The following is a 24,557-nucleotide window of genomic DNA, read 5'->3' as shown; positions in this document are numbered from 1 at the left end:
ATGGGTGGCCAATTTCATATTTTCCTGCCTTTATTCACAGCTCAAGTATGGCTGTTTCGAGGATGGTCATGGGAGTTTAAATAGAGCATTCATGGATTGAATATGTTATTGAAAATGAGACAAAAGTGAAAATCTCACCTTGACGCTGTGGTTCGTCTTCATCCTCAACTGCTCGGGAGTAAGACAACTCATCAATCTTCGTCGCTCATGTCTTCCTACGTGGTAGCAAAGGATTGGAAATCCACACTGCATGACAGCCCAACCTCGAAGCTAGACTTGAAGAGTAGTGTGTGCTGCATATCCTGTCTTCATCGAAGAAAACAAGTAAATTTACTCTCACTGAATGACCTAAGAAAGAGCTCATGAAGCATCCTGCTCTTCTTTGGCATTTCAGGGGCAGAGTTGGAAACTTTGGCTTATGGCACAACACAGTAACCAAACATAAGACATATAGCTTGTAATTGGTCAGCCACATGCCCCACTGTACATGACAAGCCACAAATGTGGCCAGCACATCCCGGCCGTTAACCAGGGGCCCCCCACATGGTTTCCAGACATGGTTAGCGTCAATTGCGTGATCGAGGGGTCGAGGCGCGCCTTCACAACGACGTGGACATTTTCCCAAGTTTGCCGCTCGTCGGGCCAGCATTCGCCCGGGAAAGCGAGCGAAATTGCTGAGAAATGATGGCAATTGGCAGGCCGATGGCGGTCAATAGGACGCGGGGTGCGGAAAGGAGAGCGCCAGACCGGCCGTATTGGGCCGGTCTGACCTGAATTTTTTTTTTCCTTTTCTATGTCAACTGCTTTCCATTTAAATATCATCCTTCTTGTCGTGTCATCTAGTTGGCATCGTTGCCTCTTCTGTTTCATATTTGGTCTCTTACTTCCAGTTTGAGGAGCCGCTTGTGCCCTCTTTGTGTTTCAAGCGAGGAGTCAGCCAGCTTTGCCTTGACTGCCGAGTTCGACGTCAGCCGCTCATTTCGACATCACCGGCGACATCCCATCAGTCACCTCTCGTGTCAAGATGTCAGTTCCTCTGAGCGCTCTCGCCGGGCCGGCGTACGCCTCGGCGCAGCTGCTTGTGCAGCAGACTGCCTACCAGGTGTCCGACAAGATCTGGTCCATTTCTCCCGAGACTTTCGATCTCGATAGCGCCGTGCAGGAGTGGGCAAAAGCTGGTGAGAAGAACGCCCAGGGCAAGCCGACGCCCATTGTCCCTTTGCAAACCCGCGCCGGCGCCGGTACGCTCGCTCTCGGCTACATTTTCTCCAAGGACTTCGACCTCAGCAAGCGCCATGTTCCTCAGACGCTTCTGGCTCCATCCCTCAGCCTACGCCATCTCCGAGGCGCCCTCGATCAGCTTAGCCTGCTCTACCGCCTGAGCAGCCCGTTTGTGGCTCACGTCGCTGCCGCCGACTATGCCGGAAGCGATGGTCTGATTGCTGATTACGAGCCGGCTCTGCAGCTAGCCGAGGAGCTGGGTCTAGGTCTGATTGCCAGTACATCTGCTCACGATGCCCAGCACACAGCGCTCCTTGCTACTCTCCTAGCACAGCTCTTGCCGACTCTGCACGTGTACGATGGGGTACGCACGGCGCGCGAGTCGCTTAAAGTCCTGGACGTGCTCCCGGCTGCTGGCATCGCCGACCTTCACGCGCGCCTGGCCCGTGCTGCTAGCACCCTCAACAAGCGCCTTGATACTGCTGGTAAGGTTATCGAGCTGCTGCGCCTGTTCAACGCTGAGCTAGGCACCTCGTATGCCCCATTTGAGTACCACGGCCACGGGGCCGCAGAGACTGTGCTAGTTGTGTTCGGCAGCATTGAGGCCCAGCTCGCGAAGCAGGTTGTTGCTTCTCTCGCTGCTCAGGGCCAGCGCGTTGGTGTTGTCAACGTCCGCCTGTACCGCCCCTTCGTCGAGGAGGCTTTCCTCGAAGTGCTGCCCCGGTCGGTGCGCCGCATCGCTGTCTTCGGTCAGGTGCGCGACGCTGTCGCTGTCGAAGACCCCTCTGTCCAGTCGGTTCTGTACTCTGATGTCCTGACCGCCGTCACCTTCGCCGACAGCTGGTCGCACGAGCCGGCTGTTGTTGATGTCAAGTATGCCGCGTCAGCCGAGCACACTCCGAGCTCCATCGCTGCCGTCTTCCAGCATCTCACCACCAAGAACGACCAAGCTGACGCCGTCGTCCTGTCGCTCCCTGCCCTCGAGCAGGCCCGTCAGTACGCCTTTTGGGACGTCGACAACTCTCCTGCTGCCGGTGCTGCTGCTGCGATTGGCAAGCTGCTGGCTCGCGATCAGACCAGCAACGTTGCTGTTCACGCCCAGTATGATAATCTCGTGCAGGGTGGCGTTGTACGCACTGATGTGCGTGTTTCCGAGAAGCCGGTTGAGGCGCCGTTTGCAGTTGAAGAAGCCGACGTTATTTTCGTCGGCGAAGAGAAGCTGCTGAAGGATCTGGATATCCTTAAGAGCTCCAAGGCGGGCGGCAAACTTATCATCAAGCTTCCTGGCCTCAAGGATGTTGCGGCTGACGCTGAGAAGCGTCTGCCTGCTCAGGCGAGGAGGAAGATCCAGCAGAAAGGTCTTGAGCTTTATGCCTTCGACTCTGCTGTTCCTTCACTCGAGAAGAACGCCGAGCTGGCTGCTATCCTCGCCTTCTTCCAGGTTGCGCAGCCTGATCAGGATGCTGCCAAGCTGCTCGACGGGCAGGATGTCTCTGAGCTGCTTGCTGCCTTGCCGGCCTCTTTGCACAAAGTCGAGGTGCCCGCCGCCTGGGTCGAGGCCGATGCTACTGCCCCGGCGCATGTGTTCAAGGCCAACAGCTTTGTCGCCTTCCAGAAGGACGAGCCGGAGCCGGCGCTGGCCGTCAACTCCTGGGAGGAGGCTGCGAAGGGTCTCGTATTCAAGGAGGCCTACAGCACCCAGGCCGCTCTCCGCCCTGACCTTACCGTCAAGACATATACTATTCGCGTTAAGGAGAACCGCCGCCTCACTCCCACGACGTACGACCGCAACATCTTCCACATTGAGTTCGACCTCGGGGACTCCGGTCTCACCTACAACATCGGCGAGGCCCTCGGCATCCACGCCGACAACGATCCGGAGCAGGTGCTTGAATTCATCAAGTGGTATGGCCTCGACGCCGACGCTCTTGTGCAGGTCCCTTCGCGCGAAGACCCTGCCGTCGCCGAGACCCGCACCGTCTATCAAGCGCTTGTCCAGAACGTCGACATCCTCGGCAAGCCGCCGAAGCGCTTCTTCGAGGCCCTCGCCGAGTTCGCCACCGATGCAGAAGAGCGCAAGAAGATCGAGTTCCTCGCATCCAAGGAGGGCGCCGACGAGTTTAAGCGTCTGTCCGAGGTCGACACCGTCACTTATGTCGACATACTACAGATGTTCCCGTCTGCTCACCCGGCTCTGCCCGACCTTGTGCGCATCGTTGCTCCTCTCAAGCGCCGTGAGTACTCGATTGCTTCAGCCCAGGCTGTCACACCTAACTCCGTTACCCTCATGATTGTCGTCGTCAACTGGGTTGATGGCCGTGGCCGGAAGAGGTTGGGTCACGCCACCCGGTACCTGTCGGGTCTCAAGCCGGGAGCCCTGGTTACTGCCAGCGTCAAGCCTTCGGTCATGAAGCTCCCTGCTCGCGACACCGCTCCTCTCATCATGGCCGGTCTTGGTACCGGTCTTGCCCCCTTCCGTGCCTTTGTCCAGTATCGTGCCATGCAGAAGGCCCAGGGCAAGGAGATCGGTTCCATCCTGCTATACCTTGGCTCTCGTCACCAGCGCGAGGAGTACCTGTATGGCGAGGAATGGGAGGCCTATCTCGACGCTGGCGTCATCACTCTGCTTGGCGCTGCCTTCTCGCGTGACCAGCCCCAGAAGATTTATATCCAGGATCGCATGCGTCAAACAATGCCGGAGATCGTCAAGGCCTACATCAAGGAAGGCGGCTCGTTCTACCTGTGTGGTCCTACCTGGCCCGTGCCGGACGTCCAGGCCGTGCTGGAAGAGGCGATTGCGATCGAGGCCAAGGAGAGGGGTGTCAAGGTTGAGCCGAGGAAGGAAATTGAGAGGTTGAAGGAGGACGGTCGCTATGTTCTTGAGGTTTATTAGAGGGATAGATTTGCTTTTTTTTTGTTGGGATTTTGGTTCGAGCGTTGAATTGAATCTGACTTTGATTTTGTCTCCAAACTCTTCGATACTTTTTTTTGGTGTTGTGTGATCGACCCGTCCCTGAATTCCCTGAACGTCAACTTGAGGTCTGCCAGATGTCAACGACGTCCCATCCCGACAACTGTGGAGAGGTTCCTTTGTGCGGGGTTGCTCCTCTCGCCCCGATGCCAAGACCTGGGGTGACCACTTACAGCGCAGCGATCCCCAGGATTTGCGGACCCCCCAGGTGGACGCGGCCCCGCGTGGGTTAGCCGGACTGTGGGGTAAGTAATGAAGTGAGCTGGGCTGCAGTCTAAACCCTGACTGCTGCAGGAATGCGGCTGCTCGGCTCAAGGCTGCGGCTGGAAGCCGAGGCAAGGGACTCGGGTGAAGGTACCGCCGAGTTATGAGGGGGCTTCTCTGTCTTGAAGGTCTTGAACTCGACCGCGTTTGGCTCAGATCAGAGATCATTTGACGTCAAGACCTGAAAAACTAAGAGTAGGATGACAGCAATCCGTATCCTGCCCAATGTAAGTTTTATTCGACTATTAGCAACAGGGTGTAGCTAACTGGCGCGCACAAGAGGGCTACTCGCGCAATTTCGCTCCTTCGCACAATCCAGTACACACACCCACCTTCCTGCCCATGCCACTCTAACCCAGGCTATCATCACCATCACCCGCATAAGCACAATCCCGCAGGGGAGACTGTCTCGCGGTATGCTTCACGCGTCAACAGCACTCGGAGGGGTTATGCGACTCCCGCTGAGCTTCAGAAAGAGTATGCCTTTGAGATGGCTGCTTCGTCGATTCGTTTCGGACCTGGGGTGACGCAGGAAGTGGGTATGGATTTGAAGAACCTGGGCGCCAAGAAGGTTTGTGTGGTAACGGATGAGACGGTTGACGGGTTGGAGGCTATGAGAGTTGTGGTAAGCTTTCTAATGTGCACATCGTGTGTCAGGCCCCTGGAGGGATGGTTAGCTGACACCAAGTTAAGAGGGAGAGCCTCGACCGTGAGGGCATCCCCTATATCGTCTTTAACAAAGTTCACATCGAACCCAAAGACTATTCCGTCAAGGCCGCAATCAACTGGGTGCGCCCGCACGACCCCGACGCCTTCCTTGCCGTTGGTGGCGGCTCGGTCATCGACACCGCCAAGCTGATGAACCTGTACCTCTGTTACCCGGACGCCGACTTCCTTGACTTTGTCAACGCCCCCCTGGGGAAGGGTAGACCGATTGACCGGAAGCTGCGTCCCTTTATTGCTGTTCCGACCACGGCTGGTACGGGGTCCGAGACCACCGGCACTGCGATTTTTGATCTTGTCGAGAAGAAAGCCAAGACTGGCGTCGCGCACAGGAACCTCAAGCCGACCCTCGGCATCTGCGACCCACACAATACGAAGAGCATGCCCTCTGCTGTCAGAGCGAGTTCCGGCTTGGATGTCTTGTGCCATGCGCTGGAGAGTTGGACAGCGATTCCGTTTTATGAGCGCACTCCAAGGCCGACGAATCCGATCTTGCGCCCGGCGTACCAAGGCGCGAACCCGATCAGTGATATCTTCTCGCTAAACGCGCTAAAACAGTGTGTGAAGTATCTACCGAGGTCTGTCAAGGACCCGGAGGACGAGGAAGCGTTGACAGAGATGATGCTCGCTGCTACGTTGGCGGGCGTTGGGTTTGGTAATGCAGGCGTGCATTTATGCCATGGTAGGTACTCATGTTCTGTTTTTGTTAAGTCAGAAGGATGATCATAAATCTGACAGCACTAGGCATGTCATACCCTATCTCAGGCCGTAACCCAGGCTACCGTCATGCAGGGTACAAGGTCCCCTCCCCTCTCATTCCTCACGGTGTTTCTGTCGCGGTGTCCGCCCCGGCAGTCTTCCGCTTCACAGCTGCTTCGAACCCTGACCGGCATCTTGAGGCCGCAAAGTGCTTCGGTGTCGACGTCACCAACGTCAAGCGCGAGAGCGCAGGCGAAGTGCTCGCCGATGCAATCAGGAAGTTCCTCGCCGATCTGGGCGACCAGCCGAAGGGGCTGAAGGATTTAGGGTTCGCTAAGAGCGACATTGAGGGTCTCGTCGAAGGGACATTGCCCCAGGCTCGGGTGTTGAGTCTTGCACCGGGCCTGGAGAGGGATAATCTATTGAGGGAGAGGGAACAGTTGGCGAAGCTATTTGAGGAGAGTTTGGAGCATTAGTCATAACGGTGGGAGTTGGTGATAAACTTGCTGTATATGATGATTGGGTGAGTCAAGTCATATTGGATAGAGTCATCATTTGGTTGTCATCATCATGAGAAAGTCGCATACCTCAGTCCTCTTCAGGGTTCACTTTACGGTTGTCACATAAATGCGACCAGTTTCCCTACGTCCTCAGTTCTCATTGTCCTTGTGCCCCGACAAAGAGGTTGATATGTAAGAGCATCCATGGATTAAGGCTTTTCTCCCACTTTACTGCTCTTGAAAACATTTAGTGCACTGATGTCACACATATAGGGTTTTGTGGCCATGAAGGCTTATCATCAAAGGCTTTCCGATAGCGAGCACAAGAACCGTACTTTTTTTTTTTTTCATTAATCGAGATCTAACTGAACCAGGGATTAAGTTGTATATGGGAACGGAGTGTCGTTTCAATTTTAATCTATATAACCTCTTACACTTGTCCTACCTTTATTACGTAGTGTACTGACCCGGCTGGTTTATGACGTAAGTTTGAATGTCGTAACGATTTAAGCTTATATCCTGCAGTTTATTGATAATTAAATTGCTCCTTGATGACCTGAAAAACCTGCCAGCATGATGGTGACAAGAGCGCTCTAGCGATGTTCATGCAATCAAGATAAAGAAGAGGAGTCAATAATGGCTTTATTCTGGTTCCAGCCCAACATAAACAGGCATGACACAGTCATTTATTCATCCCACATTCCCAGTTGCGATTGTCGAACATATAAAAGCTGTGGCTAAGGTAAGGCCTTCCTCCACATTCAAGTTCATCTAAGCCTGACGAGTGGTGACTTGCTTACCAGATCCGTTTTTCTCCAGAACAACCTGCACAGTCAATGCAGCAGATGAGCGACGTTTGAGCTTCATGTGGCATGCTATATCTGGACTGATTGCCACACAGACGTCTCGATATAACACCTACCAGAGTCACATGTTTGTTCTGGCATCAGAGTCCGGTGCACGTAAATATTCCGGCTGAACTTAAGTTCTGCCCTCTCCCCACAATGATAGCCGTTAAAAGTTCTTTTATCACTTACACATTGAGAAGCAAATTAATTGTCTAACGATCACACTCCTCCATGTCTCGTCTGTCGTGGTCATGAGAGAGGTACTTGAACCTCTCTGCAGCCACGAAAAACATTAACTTCATAGCTAACAAAAAACCACACAGGACAAAACAAACAATACTCTCAAAATGGACATCAGCGATTACACCCAACCAGAGATACTGTCTCAGACTCGAACAATCCCGGCAGACTCGTCGTTTGCTGCCGTCTCTGGGGACACTCTGGCTTCCGCTGCTACAACTTCTCAGTTGGTGCCTTCCCGACGGCTGGCTGGACTGACTGCCATACGACTCGATCTTCGCCGACTAAACCCTGGACTCGGTGACGCGTCATCTTGCGCTCGTACGCAGGCATCTGCCTCGACCACTGGGAGGGGTGGGAAATTCTGCTGTTGGAGCAAAACCTGGTCGAGGGGGTCACTCAGTTCATCAACACGGTTTTGGATGAGCTGGGTGACGGCGGTTTTAATGTTCTGATGGGCACGACGAGGACTCCACTAGGGCGAGCAGGGAGTGATCTGGAAGATGGGACGGAAGATGGTTGGAGCTGTTCCGATGGAGATGTTGATTCCGTCGAAACTTTCGGAGAGACAGACGAGTATATTAGGGGACGAAAGTTGGAATGAGAAACGAGGATGATGAGGCCGAAGATACCTACCGGCACGAGACACCGGCTGCGACTACGCCTGGTCAATACAGCGCCTGCGAGACGAAAGGTTTTTTGGCACTTGGCGAGGAGAACTCGGGCTCTAATAGAAGAAAGCCGCATCTGCCTCTGGTCTGGTGTCGGACAACCATGACATTGAGGCGATGCGGGTGCTGGACCTTGTTTAGCGCACCGAGTTCATGATACGAAGGGTTAAGCGTGAGGGATGTAAGGAGAAGGTGAGAGGGTACGACGGCAAGGAAGCTTACTGTGGAGGAGAAACCCGGGAAGCCAGATCGTGAGCGTCGGGCAGATTGCTTTTACTTTCCAACTTTTCAAGGGAGACTCAGGCTCTCTGAGAACTGACAAGGCATTCTTTCATGTGACGCATGTGACGCTAACAGCCTTTCTCTCTGGTAGCAAAACAACATCCAATCTCATTATAGAACATGGACAAATCTCAATGCTTACCAAACATTAGTCGGACAACGCCTTCATCCTATTCCAGAGGAAGCCGATGATCGATGTTGCATAAAAGAGCAGTATTGAAGCGCCTGTCATCATAAGGGCGTGTAGCTCATTTGGTAGAGCGCTCGCTTAGCATATCTGGAGCTCCTAGAATAGGAGACTCTTAAGGTTATGCGAGAGGTACTGGGTTCGATTCCCAGCTCGTCCATTTTTCCGATTTTCTATCACCTTTTTCTTTTGCTCGCGGCAGTTGTATTTTTATGTTTGGCGCGTTTTGCGATTTCAAAAGAATTTTTGATGCTGATAAGCGTAGGTGCCAGTGTTTGCACAATGATGGGCAGGCATGTGGATGGTGCGAGTCCTCACGGGAAGTCTCGGAGTCCGTTTGCATCGCCACAACAGGTGCGCAACAGCGACACTTCTGAACACATTGATTTCTCAGTGTGTCTCGTGTGCAACATACACTATCTGTAGCCCGTAAGGCGCACTGGATCCCAGTGAGGGCGCGGAGTTCCCCTGCTTCTGTGCAAGTAAATACAGCAACAGGTCACCACAGCAACAGTCCTCCATTTCAGCCACCCCCTGATCTACACAGCCACAGCTTAGTTTTTCGAGCCACACACAGGCACAACCATGAGCCATCACAACTTAGTTGGTCTATCTCCTAGCAGTTTTGTTTCCTTTGGCATAGCTAAGTAGATATTTCTTGAATTTGATATGTCTTTTTCTCCGCCTACATATCTATGAGGAACCATATGTGGCTGTTCTGCCGGTTGGCGAGGACTTCTTGACCCACCAGTGGTGAATAATCAACTCGAGCTTCGAGAGAGGTGCGGACAATAGGAGACGCCACGCGTTTGTTGAATCCTTGGCAAATAACATAAGCTCCTCATCATGCCGCAGTTGTATGAGTGGCAGTAAGCAGATAATGGAATGAATGCGTTTCTGGATAGTTCCGCCACCTCGCGTACAAACCCGAGATACTCACCAGTGATAGCTCGGAACCGGAGGTCGTCGTGAATTCGTCGCCACATCCGCTATCAAATTTTGGAGGGAAAGACAAAAAAACCCGGACCGATGCAAACGCTAGCAGAACCGTTCTCAAGTCATTCCCACGGTGACCAGGTGGTGCGGCTCGTTGCTTGACTGGGCTTGACTGACTTCCTGGCTCAGTGTCGTCAAGACTAATCGACCTCATAGAGCCAACCAAGCAGGCAAATCATAAGCCAAACAGAGTTGACGACGTGAAACACGAACCCAAGCAGAATTCATTAGAGCAACCAAGCCAACATAGGCCATAACACAAACATATACACCCTTCATCTTAAAGTATGCCCCTCTCCCTCACACAACCCTAAACCCCGGTGTCTCACTACCTCCCCACGCCAGCGAAAGCAGCCCTGACCTCCTGCCGAGGCCACTCAAACAGCACATCACCGCCATATACCTCCGTCGTGACCCTGCCAATCCGCATCTCCACCTCACCATAGAACCGCTCACACTCCCTTAGCACCTGGCCCACCAGGCCGTGACTGTGTGCGCTCTTCTCTCCCACAGCCCCGGGTGTTTGCCCAGCACCCACACCACCGGGTGTGAGATTCCCGGAGGAGGAAGATTCCTCCTTATCATCACCGCCAAAGTGCTTCTCCACGCGTTTCCTGAGAGCCTCGATGCCTTTTCTCACTTCACGGGCGTCATACCCTCCAAGCACCTTGTTAAACACCTGCCTTGAGTTGGATGGCTGGGCAGCCACCTGCGCGGCAGTCTTGCCCGCAGCAAGCTGCGCCTCCACATTCTCCAGGTGTTCTAATAACTTGCCTAGCGGACGACGCATCACAGCGTTCAGGTACAGCTGCATATGCTCGGCAAGCTCGCGCTGTGCAGCCTCGCGCCAGTCGTCCAGGACCTCGAGCGGGCGCGGGTAGAGACCACTCTCGGGAGAGGTCTCCTCCAGGAAGTGGTGCATGTTCTCGATGAGGAGGATATGGAAGTTGAGCGCCTCTTTATCCTCCGGATCAGCTTGGTGCAGCGCCGAGATGGTCGTGGTGGTACCTGCGGTCGTCGACGTAGCAGAGGTAATGGTGCTGGCTGCAGAAGAGGCCACGACAGCGGGGTTTTCGCGGGCAATAACCTTAAGCGAGTCGAACATGGACTTGAGGATGCGATCGTACTCGCGGTCGACCATCCGACGGATGGGCAGGGCGTGGGCGTCGGCAGCCGAGAGCATGTTCTCAACGGCGGCGCTGAAGTGGGGGAAGATGCGCACGAAGTGGATGACGCCCTTGCGCTTCTTGATCTTGACCTTTGTTTCTTCGATCGCGCGCACCTGGTCGTCGACGAACTTCTTGAAACGGGTTTCGAGGTTGCCATGGAGTTTCTGGAGCACATTGTTGAGGAAATCCTGGTTGGACTGGTTAAGATCGTGCATCTTGCGCTCGAGCGTGGCTAAGATGCCAACTCCTTGTCTGGGAATGGTTAGTGGATATTATAGCTAGGCGACGAAGAGCAAGGGGGGTGGGGGGGGGGGGGAGGGGGGGAAGGACTCACAAGGGATCCTGAACCAACACCCAATCAATCAACTGCTGCAGGCTTTGCTCCAAGAAGCCGAAGATGCCCTCCATGGTCTTAGTTACCCGCCTGGCTAAATCACGATCAGGCTCCATGAGCCGGTGCCTCTTCAGATCCCCTCCTCTCCGATCATGCGGCCGGGCAGCAGCCACCAGATCGGGGAAATCTGACTGCTCGAGCGTAGTAGCATGGAAGAAATCGACAATAAAATTCTGCTCCATCTCGACCAGCGGCAACAAGTCGTCCACGACGCCGGCGAACACCTCGTACGGGAGCGCGCGGTGAGCATGGGCGTCCCTGTCCTGCAGGTTTGACCGGCTACCTTCGCCACGCAACGTGCGAGCCAGGGTCTGACTGCGCTTGACAGTCAACTTCCTCGCCGTCGTGGCCAGGCCTTCCTCCTTCTTCTCCTGGTAAGCCGTAAACAGCAGGTCAGCGTCGTCGCCGAAGGCGGGCGTCTTGCGTGCGTTCTTCTTCCAAGCCTCGACCGCGTCGCGGAACTCTGCTCGGTACACCGGGGCGCTGCGCTCCTGGTAAACCTGCAGGATGCGGTTCCAGTTGTCAAGATCGACATCACGCGCGTACAGGATCAGTGGGCTGTACATCCACAGCAGGTCGCGACCAGCGTCATGATTGCGTGGATCCACCTTCTTGGCCAGGGCGCCGTCCAGGGCAGCGCGCGTCTCACGGAAGGCCTCGGTGAACATCTGGTCCATGCAAACTACCAACCGGCGCATAAATGCCGAGCTCTCCTGCAGGTACATTTCCTTCTTCTCCTGCACGATGCGCATCTTGCCATAATCGCTGTTGTCGAGGCCAACATGGTCTCCGGCTGCATCGTCGCCGTTCTTGCGGCCAAGCGTCGGGTCGATCTTGATCATGGCCTTGTACAGCGTCACGAGGGCGGCCTCGATCTCCTGAACACCGTCAGCTGTCTCGATCGGCGCGCTCCTAAGCGCGGCCAGATCGGACTGGCTGATAGCGCAGGTCTCAAGCAAGGACTCGAGCTCCTTCTTGAGCAGTTTCTGGTTGGCGGCCTGTACCTGCAGACCCTGGCCTTGGGCCTCGATGTAGGCAATATCCTCTGACAGAGTCGACAACTCGACGCTGTACAGCGTCAGTAGGTTATCCAACTCCTCGCACTCGGCGATGGCAAGATCGATGCCGCGCTTGATAGCCTCGACACGCTCGTCGTCGTCCTGGAAGCGCGCGACCCAAGCGCCGGCCTGCGCCTTGCTGATTTCACGATCGATATCGGCGCGCAGGTCCTCAAAGGTGCGCGTACGCATCTTGTCGCCAGGCACCCAGCCGAAATAGTCCAACCACTTGGTGAACTCGCTCGGGCGCGCGTCCAGGATCGACGGGTCGATGCCAAGTGTCGCCAGGTACTTGGCGTCGTTGCCGGCGACGACAGGGCGCTGCTCCTCCTCCTCCTCCTCCTCCTCCTGCTGCTTCTCCTTCTCTTTCTCCTTCTCCTTCTCCTTCTCCTTCTGAGCCGTCGTGGCACCGTCAGACCCAGTCACCTTGACCTCCGGGACAGCCGGCGCCTTATCTACCTTGGGCGGTTCAGCAGGCTTCTCCGGCTCCGAGGGCTTCTGAACAGGAGGCTTAGGCGCAGGCACTACGCGAGTTATACCATCGGGTTCGTCGTCCTTCTTCTCTTCCTTCTTAAGCAGACGCTCCATGGCACCGCCAGGACGCGGCCGGAACGCGCTGGCAGCTGTTGCAGCTTTCCACAATGCGCCAGCAATTTCGCCTCTCGACTTCTTCGGCCTCACCATGGGCCCAAGACCAGGCTTCTCCTCTGGCTCAGGGGGTGGTGACTTCGGGGTCTCAGCCGAGGGCGCTGGCTGGGGAGCCGGCTGCACCGGAGGAGTGGACTTGGGAGTACCGGCCGCTGATGGCGGAGCAGAACTACCCGCGACAGGGGTGGCCGCCCTGCTGGGGAATTCGGGCTTGATATTGTCAATAGGCGTCACGGCTTCACCTCCCCGAGACGGCGGGGGCTGGTCGTTTGGTCGGCTGATAGACGTCTTCCGTGGAACAATGCGATCCATGCTGCGCGGCGGGATGGCCATGGGCTGGCGCATACCCGGGGTCAGCGGCGCTGGCACCAGGTCTGGCTCCAGCGGGATTGACCTGATAGGTTCTAAGGGGGGCCGTTTCCTCTCCGGTGGCTTCTCATCGGACGGTTGCGGGCCAGGGGTGCTGTCGGGGGTTCCGTAGGGAGAAGAGCCGTTGACTCCGTTGCGGGTACTGGGCCGTAGGCTGCTGGCATCATCATTTCTCCCGATCGATCCGCCGGCGGCGGCGATAGAGTCCTGGCTGCGGTTGACCGAGGCCAGGTTCCTCAGGGATGACTGGGGACCGGGTTGTTGAGATTGTTGTTGTTGCTGGCCGAAAGAGGGACGACCCGAATCGATGCTCTGCGCTGGGGAACCGGTTCGCCCATTGCGGGCTGTCATCAGGGGGCTGCTTGACGGCCCTTTATCAGAGACCGTCGGGGCATTATAGCTACCGATCGAACTGGTAGAGGTGGCCGGTCCAGGGGGTTGAGGAGCAGCAAGCGAGGCAGCCGTAGTCGTGCTGGTAGCACTGCCAGTACTGTCGAGGTGTCTCGGCGGCGGACGGTCTTGTCTGCGAGATGATGGTGGCGGGGCCTGGGCGCCTCCCAAGACCTGGTCGAGCTCGCGTTGGTCGAAACCAACAAGATTCGGCGTTCGTCCGCCGGTATAACGGTTGAAGATCTTGATTAGGCTGGCAATAAAGAACTTCTTCTCCTTATCTGAGTGGGCCTCCCAGTAGTAGGGCTTGCCCAGCGTCACTATAAATCCGACATCTCGGGCCCATTCGCGGAGGTTTGGGTTGGCCGACGGGCTGGTGAACGACTCGATGCTCTGCAGGTCGTCGAGCCACCACGTCTTGCCGATGGAAAAGGTGCCGTTGGCATTCTCCTTGCTCTTGTGCACGCGCAGGCGGCCCGATTTGCGCACGGCGACGATGATGACACGCGGCTTCTCGTATTGCGGGGCGCGGGCGCTCGGGGGCGGCGGCGACGACGGGTAGTTCTGCCACTCGGTGATGCGGATGTGAGTGATATACGTCTCGGGCACGCTGCCGTCCTCGTCGCGCTTGCTGAAGCAGCTTGCGATGATGCGCTGCTTCTCGTCATCGAAACGCTGCGCGGGCGTAAGGGTGCTCATATTGGGCGTCTAGTATATCGCCGATCTCGCCGGGCGTTGGCGTCGTCGGCGTCGTCGGCGTCGTTGGCGTTACGGTCAACAACGAAGGACTCGATCGAAAGGGTGCGAGGGCGGGTCCGACTGCAGGCGCCGCGATCGCCCCGTCATTTTCGAGGGGCAGGAGATCGACCAATCGACCAGTGCCGGACTGGTGTGACGCGGACGAGGATTCGGCTTGCGCGAAGACAGTGTCGTGGGTTTTCGTTTGGTGAGAAGATGAGGCGTTGTTGCAGCAGGCAGCACAGAAGCACAACAGCTCAGCCAGCTGATCTCAAGATGGAATGTGGAGTCGTAGGGTCAACCATGAGCTTTGCGAGCTTGGCGGCTGGCAACTGCGGGACCTGACTGCTGTTTGGTGGATATGCCCTTTTCGCTATCTGCGGGGGGTTGGCGCTTGGACCTCCCTGTAAGTGGGTCACACAGACCCATCGCCAAGAAGGGTCCGTTTCCGTTAATCGTTACGGAAAACAGCCGTTACGCGATCGTTACGCGATGATTAGAGACCGAGGGCGAGCGAGCGAGCGAGCGAGCGAGAGAGAGAGAGAGAGAGAGAGAGAGAGAAAATGTGTAGTAATGAGTAATGACTGTCAGATCTGATAAAAAGCTCTTATTATGAGGATGCTCACTCGGTCTGAATGGTACAGACCGCAACATCATCCCAAGGATAGACTGTGTAACTGCTGTAATGGGTGGTAAGAGTCCAGCACCCCTAACCCTAATCAGAGGCTACACAAGCCTAAAACCTTGCGTCACCAAACCACTTCACTAACATGATGGACGTCGAGAGCACCAGGAAAGCAACGCAAACAGGATAAAATGAATACATGAATAGAGAGTTGCCACTCCAGTCAAGTTCTATCTATCTATCTAAGTGGTACCTTGACCAAACAAAGTTCCCTCCCACAGAAGTTTACCAAACTCAAAGTGCCAACCCTCCTCCGAGCCTTAGCCTGGAAAGACCTTATCCTTCAACCCTCCGTAGTAGGTCCTTGTTAAAACCAAAGAAAGCCATGAACGCCCTATCCTACCCATTCACCTCTGTTGAAGCTATCTCGCATTCCTGGCCTTCAAAGTTCCTCTTCGTCTGAATCCCAAAGTATTGGTTCCGGCGCCTCTCGTCCGCGGTCAATTAGCAGACTATCTGGGGGAAGAGACGACGATTCGACCAAAGGCAGCTCGACGCCCAAAGACCCGCCCTCGTTCTCCCCACTTCCATCGTGATACGCAGGTAGTGACAACGCAGGTTGACTACTGCTGAGAGGGTGTTGAGGTCGAGGAAACGGAGTGGGGGTCGGTTCTTCCTCGTCATCAACGGTGGGATCCTGGCCGTTGTCTTTTCGCGGCGAAGGTTCGTTGGTTTCAGAGGACAGGACGTGAACTTGACGAGGACGGTTGGCGTTGGCCCTGGTGCGAGCGTTGCGAGGAGGAGGGAGCATCCGTGCTGCAGCAGGCGGAGGGGATGAAAGGGATGGGTCCTCGCTGGCCTCGCTCGCCGTTGTGGCCTGCGAGGGACGCACAAAATTCGACGAGGATGTTTGGATAGACGGCCTCGCCCTTCCAGTCCCAACCTTCGGTTGCTGGTCCTGCTGCCCACGATGACCCCTGCCCTTCCGACTCGCCCTCGGCGCAAGGGGGCTCTGGCTTGCGGGAATGACGTCTTCCTCCTCCCTCTCAATCTCCCGCTCCTTGCTTTTGTCACCCCTTTTTGTCGAACCAACCAAGTCACTCAGCAATTGCTCTTCCAACTGCTGCGAGACCGTCCCGCCGGCCACGTCCCTATCATCATCCTCTACCCGAATCGCGTTCTCATCCTCCTCCTCGAACAACGGACATCTCAAGTTGCCCAACAGCTGCCCGACGATAGCAGGAGGTACATACCTCCAACGGAGCGGCGCCCCCCTTCCGAGGCCATTGTCCGGCATGTCCTTTGCTGGCAGGGGATTGTTCAGCCGATACACCTGCTTCAACTTGTGCGCGAAGCGCATCTCTGGTGACTTTCTCATGTTGAATTCCGCATTCCCGAGCCCAGTCCGACTATCAATCTCCCCTGGCTCCTTAGCTGGGCCGAGCGTAGCCATGTACTTCACCTCGCCCTCATCTTCTCGGCCGTTGGGAACAGTGTAGATCCACACGCGGCACACCTGCGTGGGGAAACGGTACGGCCTGAACTCATGGTCCCTCAGGCCTTGAACGATTTCATCAACGATTTTGTCGGGAATGGCGATCAGGATATCGGAGCGGTCAGTTTGTGGACCGAGAGAGCGGATCACCTCCAAAGGCACGCGCTGGCTTTCGAGCTGAGAGAAGTACTGCGAGCGTTGAGTTTGGCGGGCATAAAGTGGGGAGGATTTAACTGTTTGCTGGGCCTGAGGACGGCGGGGTGTTTCTTTGTATGCTTCTTCTGCCTCTTCTTTGGCCACGTTGTTGTTGTTGTTGTTGTTGTTGTTGTTGTTACCGTGCCTGCTGGCTGACGTAGGAGGAAGCTCTATCTGCACTCTGCGGACAGCGGGGGTCGGTGTGCCTGGCGCTTTGAGGGCTGACTTTCTTGTTGATGTTAACACCTGAGGTGTTGGCTTCTTTACGGCTCTGACTGGGGTCCCCTGCTCTTTCTCCTCACTCTCGCTAGCAGTAGCCTCCTCATCATCTTCCTCGGAAACCCTCTCTTCCACCACCGGGGTAGCCATTCTGGCAGCCGGTGTCGGCGTCTCCGGCACAGGCTCGTTAGACTGCATCCGTTGTGACGTCGCCAGCTTAGGGGATCGACTCCCTAACTCAGAGGAAGCCTTGATAACAGACCTTGACCCGGCACCCTGGCTGAGGCGCATCGCTCTGCGGGAAGCAGGCGTTGGTGTTCCGGGTATCTCGTCGTCACTCTCATCTTCGCTGTCGTGGATCTCTCGCGGGGCGCGCATTTCTTCCAGAGGGCCACTGTTCTCCTTGTCTGACCTCATGCTCCGGACGCTTCCCGGGGGCTGAGGATCATTACGTCCAGATCGAGAAGAACCCGAGTCAGCGAGGACCTCGAACCCTTGCCCGATGTTGGGCGCGAGAGGGGTTCGCTGTGTGCGACTGAACGGAGTCGAGCCGAGACTTAACCCATCGTCATCGGAGTCCGGGATCTCGACATACCTTCCCCTCCCTGCCGAACCTAAGACCCTCCTCGTGGTCGGCGTCATACCATCCTCTGCCCCACCAGCGGCCAAACTCTCAACAGGTATCTCAGCAAGTGGAACCCGCTGAGACTGCGTCCCCTGCCCAGCAGCAGCCGGAGCCAGGCTTTCAACGGGTATCTCGGCCAGAGGCACACGCTGTGACTGTGACCTCCTCGCAACCCCAACACATTCCAAACTCTCCACAGGTATCTCAGAAAGCGGTACCCGCTGAGAGGCCTTTCCCTTCCCTCTTATCTCGTCCAACCTCTCAAGCGGTATCTCAGCGAGCGGTATACGCTGCGACTCCTCTTTCTTCTCCTCGTGCTTCCCGCTAGCTCCCGGACCAACAGGGCCCTCCGCCTCGGGCTCACTCTCGCTCAACATACTCGCGTAACTATCCTGTACGACCAGCGTCCGTGGCCTCTTCCCCCTTCCTTGTGCCACGCTCTCTGGGATCGCCACGCCGACGTTGGTTGACTTCTGTGTCAAGGGCGAGCGTACAGCCCCTGGTACGAGTGGGCTGTACCGGTCGAGCATGGGCGTCAAGGGGGTTGGTTGTGAGCAGGGCACTTCGTCGAGGGAGACGCGGATGCGCTTTGCGCTGGGCGTGTGAGGGTCTGTAGTCCCGGGCGTATGACTGGAGGTAGCGAGGGGAGGTTGAGGGGAGCGGCGTTTGCGGCGGTTCTTGGGACGGTCGGGGTCGTTATCGTCATCGTCGTCAAGGCGAAGCGTGTCTCGGCTTGAGTCGGGCATTGTGGAGAGCAGCTGTGTGAGCGTTTGAGTATGGAACGTGCTCGCTTTGCTTTCCGACCAGGATGGTAAGTCACCAGTCGTCCTTCTCCTCCGTGTCCGGGCCTTCTTCTCCTCTTTACCCTCCGCAAACCTAACCCCCTTCTTCCCCATCTTGGTGCTGCCGCTCCCCTTTCCCCTCGGAGCCCCACTCTTCCCCGTCTCCGCTTCCTCCATGACCTCCTCCATGTTATCCTCCTCATCACTAACTCTTAGCTCGCCTCTCCCTTCGTCCTCCTCCCCCAACCCGGACGAGCTCCTCACATACCCGACCTGCGTGAGTGTGGCCTGCCGTAGACTCCTCCGTCTTGTCATTGGGCCATTTTCCTCTTTTCCCTCATCATCGGCGATTCCGATACCCCCCCCTTCAAGTTCAGCTGGCAATGACCTCCTGCCCTTACGCCCATAAGTCCTAACCATCTTGCGGCGCGGAGGGAAATACACTTGTTTCGGGACTGGCGCGGAACGGTAAGTTCGAGAAGCAGGCGCATTGTTCTTATTTGTCGTTGACGTAGACGTTGCTGAGGTGCTGCTCGAGGCAGCGGATTTCTTGCGGGGTGGCATGATGTAGGTCGAAATTGGTGCTTTACACTAGTCTTTGATGGAGTCTCAACGACAACTTCTGTTGCCGTGGCGTATTGTGTAGAATGGCGGACCACAACTGCGAGTCAGGGGATTATGATTCTCTCAGAAGAGATCTCGTGACAAAAGGATAGAAGTAAGCGTCGCGTTGTGCGCATCGATGTCTTGTCGACGATTAATCAGAGGCGGCTGGTTCTTCTCCTTTCCTTCGGATGCAATGGTCAAAATTCAGGTTGAGCTGAGCAAAACCGAATCAGTTCCTCTTCAGACAGAACTATCTGCTTTTTGATTTGCGACTAAAGAGGCTCGGATGGAATTCTCGTGGCCGTCTTTTTGGGCCCGGGGTAGCCACAATGTGCCGATGCGCTCAGGAGACTTGGAGGCTGTCCAAGCCGCAGTGGCCAAAGCTCCAGGCAGCTGTGCAGTGCTCAACCAAGTTGAACTTCGATTTGGATTTGTCTCGACCTCGATAAACTTAGTCACTAGCGATTGTTCTCCTGACTGACCACCGAAGGTGATTGTTGGCAGATCCAACAGGTAGGTGGGAATCCAATGGTCAACCATTGGGTACCCATTTCCCTCTGTCCCCGAAAAAGGACCGTCATTGGTCTGGGTACCAAGGAGCACACAGTGCGCAGCCGCCCTGACGCGTCACTCGACGCGTTGAAAGTGGGGCATCACTACGTGCGACGCGATGGCAAAGCTGATTGGCTAAAGCCTCCCGAATGATGATGTCATCGAGCCAAGGTTCCTCTCATGGGTGGGCGGAATGCGGGTGCCCCAACTGCGATCTTCACCTCAGCGAGCAGGCATGCAAAGTGCGACGAAGAAGCCAACAACGAGACACTTGTAGTTGTTTTCATTCTGTAATCGAGTACCTACTCTAGTTTCCACAGAAAGGGTTTTTAACTATTCTCCCCCTAACTATTCTCCCCTAAGCCTCTGAAGCAACGTCTGCACCTGCTGGTGATTTTATGACCCTCATAGTAGCCCAGGAGCCCCCTCCTCCGGCCCCTTCGTGAGCACCGAGGGCTTCCTGTTATGCCTGAACAAGGCAACGGCCTTGACAATCATAATAACCAGAAACCCAGAAATGACCGCCGAAATAGGCAAAATTACAATGTGCCTCGTCTTGAATGTCGGCCGTGTAGCCAAGGCGGTCCCCGCTGTCTCGGCGTCCTGAAATGCGCTGAGGACGAAAGCACGGACGAGACAAGATGAGAAGCCAGAGCAGGGACAGCACCACGGCGTGTACAAAGTGATGGTTCCAGAAGGCAAGCCAGCCAACTACCAAATCCGTTAGGTGACTTATAATCAAGCTTTGGCCCAAGCTTTCGGTCTCTTTCAGCTCCTCTGCGGCGTTTGTCGTTAAAGGTGCTGTCCGAAGCGACGGCAGCCATGGATATAAAAGGTTGGTGCTCAGCGAGAGCCTGCACGACCGAGTTCCAAAGCATCACATAGCATGTCATGTACGGGGTTTTGGTAAAAGCTCCAGAAGAAACCTGACGACCATAGGGCTTTCTCGATACTAAGCTTGTCGGCTAGGAACCTCAGAAGGGTCGGGGACGGTGATGAAATCGGACCTTATAACCGATATGATGAATAGGTTGCAATAACTACTGTTGTGCAGACTTGGGACGCTAGCAAGACTGAGAAATAACGCGAATGAAGTTGTCACGGGGCCCACGACTTTGCCTTTGGCGCCGGCACGTCCGTCCCCTCCCCATTGAGTTCCCGGATCTCATCGGCATCGCTCTGTTTGTTCTCATCTCTCCCAGCGGATTACACTCCCTTTGTATCAGTTGTCGTTGCCTTTGCACCGGTGTCGATGACAGTTCGTCCAGGGCCTCGGCTGATTGTTCCTCCGCTGCAGATGTTGAGCATGGTTCAGAGTCAGTAATGTCTTACGTATCATCGGATACCGCCGTTATCGTTCCGAAGTTTTGATCGGCACATGGCTTTGTTGTGAACTCGGTATTTCTGTCCGCTCTGAAGTCGATTCAGATTGCATAGTTGACAATAACCGTCGCAACGTCAGTGCCACCGTCCAAGGTTCTACACAATAGAACACGGTGAAAATCTATGATCGAGTGAACCTTAAGAGCCTTCTCGATGGATATCGCCCCGAGGTTACAAATGGACTGTCACATTCTCATCTACCTATAGACATTATCACGGTAGCAGAGATCAGCCTTCTACAGAACATTTTTACCCTGCTGCCACATTCCTTATTACCTGAGCAATCGACCATGAATTTTAACAGTATTTGGGCTTGCCAATATGATAGAGAAGACAAAGTCATTGGACTAACATGAAATCGGTAAGGTGTTTTATGTTTTTTTTTTTTTCTTTCTGAAGAGGCTAGTGCCTGGCATGAGGACATTCCTACCTAAGTTTGCTTCAAGCTATCCACTCTCAGGTGAGCTAGCAAGGCTGGCAAGCACGTCAGGCAATACACAACCACTTAAACGATGCAGGTCGATTCATCGAATGCTATGGATTTTGGAAGGCCGAAGTCAATGTATTCCCGCCATCCCATTCGCAGACGACTGGCTTGGAGGGATCACATTCTTCAATGAGTGTACGAAGTTTTACTTGCGGACCGAGCAATGCTGGGAATAGGTATTGGAGGCCGATAGAGAGGAGTGCTAGTGCAAACAAGAAGCGTTCGATATGATTCGCCTGTGGGCCACCCGAGTTCTCGCCGACGCTTGACAGCCAACAACATAGAGTACTATGGGGCTGACTATGGGTATAGATGCCAAACGAGGTACGAAAATGCCTTTAGAGTGCCCTATTTGACAATGAGATAGAGCGCATCATTTCAGGGGGGGGGGGCATGCTGCCTGCGACTGACCAGTCAGTAGCATGCCCGATTGTGTCACAATACCCCCCCCTTACCAACGTAACAGCGACCTTGGACTTGGAAGACTGCACCAATTATGTCATGTTCTGTAGCAGCGTCATCAACAAGACAAAAGGAGTGTTCATCGTTGAGTATCCAAGACTGTAGACTTCGTCTCAAGTGTTTTCCAACTCCAGATCAACGTCACGTCACTCTATTCATCTTGCCCGCACGATCGTTACATCTCCTGCGCGATGTTGAGCATCTCTCTGAAGGACTTCTCAGCTTATACCATCTGTTTCTGTTCTCGGTTCCAGAGCTCGATAGTAAGTGCCTGATCACTCGACTTACATGTTTTTTGCAAAGTATTTTTTTTGGAAATAATCACCTAACACGCGGGTGCGTGATGTGGATGTCACATGGGCCAGCAGAGCTCTCTCCAGCCTTCAGCGTGTTTTCATGGTCAAGCAATCCAAATGCAGGGGAGTCTTTCTGAGACTAAGCCAGCCGCCCAGACACTTGCAGGCACCGCCACACCCAGCAGAATGCCGGATAGGTCGAGTGGTCGGATTAAGCCTTTTGCGGCTGAGAAAACCGCTCTTTGGTAGCCTCTTCATCTGGATACTTGTGGTGTTATTGGGTTTCGACGTTTTTCACAATGCATGAAAATATATGCATTTGTTCCTCGTAGTAAAACGTTCCGAACGGGGCTAGGGGAGTGCAGCCCCTGAATCGGTGCAATGGAAGCTAGGCCATTTCACAGCTGCCTTCAGCCCTATGGCGTGGCGTAACCCGAAATTAAGACTCAAACGTCGTTATCAGCTAATTGTTGTTTGCTTTGGGTGTATACAATAAAGAATTGGCTGACCCGATCATTAAAACAGGCGCCGCAAGCACATTTCCAGAGCAGTGTGACATGATCGGCCAGCTGCTATTGGCAGTGCCATGTCGTATGAACTCAATCCTAGGCGGTAGGGCTCAGGAATGACTCGATGGCACTCCCGATCTCTCAATCTCTAGGTGTTCCTCGAGTTGTGTTGGCCAGTCTATAAGAAGGTAGGAACCCCTCTTGCTAGGTTATGCTGCAACGTCGATGACAAGCTTGAATCAGCCGAGCCTGCACCCACAATCGCTCTCTTTCTGCAGAACCGACACACTCGCTTTGACTTACACTCGCTTCAAGAGGACGTACACTCGCTTCAAGAGCACACTCATTGAACATTTCTCTCAACCTCGGAGGCACCATGTATGCTCTCAATGTGAATCCGTGGCTTCGTCGAACATGTGCTAACCTAGCACCTACCTTCGCCTAGGCACCTCCTTACTCACGGATTGATTTTCCTCTCGGCCGGTCTCACTTTGGTGAACCGAGCCTCTGCTATTCACTGGGCTCGACAGGAGCAAGACAAGTCTATCTGCGTCCCTCTGGGTGCTTGCCATCGATTCCGGCAATGGTGGCCGCAAGGTCGGCATTGTGATTGATGCGTCGGGGTCGATGGAAGATAACGACCCAAGGAACCTTAGACTGCAGGCCGCAAAGTTGCTTGTTGACAAGCTTATCTCCCCTTCCGAGGTCACGGGTGACCAGACAGCCGACGAAGTGGCTGTCATCGAGTTCACCCATACAGCTGATGTGCTCTATCCCCTTGGTGATCCCAGCGGTGCAGGACCTGCCGTTGACGGGATCATTGCTGATGGCGGCACATTCATCGGCAGCGGTGTTAATGCTGCCATCGATGAGCTCACGAAGAACTCGGCAGCGGCTGGTCAGACAGGCATCCTTGTGCTGACTGACGGCGTTGATGATCCCTCTTACTTCACCCCTGAGACCATTGCATCCATCGACCGTGCACAGGAACTTGGCATTCGGGTTTCCTTTGGCTTCTTGTCGATCGATTCCACTCAGCAAGACCCAGAAATCATTGAGGCCATCCTCCGGTCTGGCGGTATCTTCGCCACAATCAACACTGCGGACGACATCGGCAAGGTCGTGGCTCAGGCCCTGCTTAACGGTTTGGTCGGCGAGCCGGGCAAGACAAAGGTCATTCTGCTGTCGGACGTGGAGACAGCGGGCATGCTTGACCAGACGGGATCTAACACCTTCACATATACAGCTAAGGAAGGAGAGGAATTCAATGTGACTCTCACATCCGATGACCGGGACCCCGTCTCCCTCAAGGTCACTCTGCGGGACCCATCTGGAAAGGAGGTAGCCTCAGCCGTGACTGACCCCGACACCGGTGTTGCCTTCGTGGAGTACACCGCCCAAGCAGCTGGCACCATCACTATTGAGATCACACCTGAGGGAAACAAGAAGTCGGGCCTGTTCTCGGTTAAGCTCCTTAGCTCGCTCGATCCCTGCGCAGAGAGCCCTGTCCAAATCCCTCCGAGCAACTCAACTTACATCCCAACACAGTCATACCACCCGCCTTCCCCTACTGGCACTTCGGTGGTTACAGCAGCGGCTGCTCCAATGGGCAACGCTAACCTGGCCGTGGGATTCGGCCTTCTTTTGCTTCCGACCGTCTTTGGGGTGCTGTACTAGTTGACTTACTAGCAGCAGGCCTTTTCATCCATGTATAATAGATCATAGCTTATAACTCCCCTTCTTCCTTTCTTTTTCTGAGATGGCTTCCCTTTTTTTTCAATTGCTTTCACAGGTCACAACTGAGTTCTCCCCTTCGAGTCCCGTTAGTACACTACACCCCAAACGGCCAATTTGCGATTCAGGGTATGATCATGAATCTGTGTTGTCGATGGTCTCCAACGGTGTTGAACTATAATACTAGTTTAGCTTGCCACATTCTTCTAGATTGTGATT

The 24,557-nt window shown here is 54.9% G+C and overlaps 4 protein-coding genes and 1 non-coding gene across 5 annotated transcripts; 3 read left to right on the top strand and 2 right to left on the bottom strand.

Annotated features, from left to right (window-relative positions):
• Positions 1-1,024: 1,024 nt before the first annotated feature.
• On the top strand, positions 1,025-6,354 carry CTHT_0043350 (sulfite reductase [NADPH] flavoprotein component-like protein; the record flags this gene model as incomplete). Its single annotated transcript, XM_006694671.1, has 7 exons — positions 1,025-4,105; positions 4,368-4,437; positions 4,487-4,546; positions 4,664-4,683; positions 4,842-5,081; positions 5,150-5,861; positions 5,945-6,354. The coding sequence occupies 7 exons, from the start codon at positions 1,025-1,027 to the stop codon at positions 6,352-6,354; spliced, it is 4,593 nt and encodes a 1,530-aa protein (XP_006694734.1).
• A 2,302-nt stretch (positions 6,355-8,656) lies between these two features.
• Positions 8,657-8,766, top strand: CTHT_0043340. Its single transcript has 2 exons — positions 8,657-8,695; positions 8,729-8,766. It is a non-coding gene; the product is annotated as a tRNA-Ala (tRNA).
• Positions 8,767-9,930: 1,164 nt separating this feature from the next.
• CTHT_0043330 (putative exocyst complex component sec3 protein) lies at positions 9,931-14,329 on the bottom strand (the record flags this gene model as incomplete). The annotated part of the gene is made up of 2 exons (XM_006694670.1): positions 9,931-11,023; positions 11,106-14,329. The coding sequence occupies 2 exons, from the start codon at positions 14,327-14,329 to the stop codon at positions 9,931-9,933; spliced, it is 4,317 nt and encodes a 1,438-aa protein (XP_006694733.1).
• Positions 14,330-15,435: 1,106 nt separating this feature from the next.
• Positions 15,436-18,873, bottom strand: CTHT_0043320 (uncharacterized protein; the record flags this gene model as incomplete). Its single annotated transcript, XM_006694669.1, has 1 exon — positions 15,436-18,873. The coding sequence occupies one exon, from the start codon at positions 18,871-18,873 to the stop codon at positions 15,436-15,438; it is 3,438 nt and encodes a 1,145-aa protein (XP_006694732.1).
• Positions 18,874-22,980: 4,107 nt separating this feature from the next.
• On the top strand, positions 22,981-24,281 carry CTHT_0043310 (uncharacterized protein; the record flags this gene model as incomplete). The annotated part of the gene is made up of 2 exons (XM_006694668.1): positions 22,981-22,995; positions 23,109-24,281. 2 exons carry the CDS (start codon positions 22,981-22,983, stop codon positions 24,279-24,281), a joined length of 1,188 nt encoding a protein of 395 aa, XP_006694731.1.
• Positions 24,282-24,557: the final 276 nt, after the last annotated feature.

This window comes from Thermochaetoides thermophila (assembly GCF_000221225.1).
Source record: "Thermochaetoides thermophila DSM 1495 unplaced genomic scaffold scf7180000011818, whole genome shotgun sequence".
NCBI classification, from domain to species: domain Eukaryota; kingdom Fungi; phylum Ascomycota; class Sordariomycetes; order Sordariales; family Chaetomiaceae; genus Thermochaetoides; species Thermochaetoides thermophila.
The sequence above is the reverse complement of the archived record's forward strand: the minus strand, read 5'-3'. Positions and strand labels throughout refer to the sequence as shown.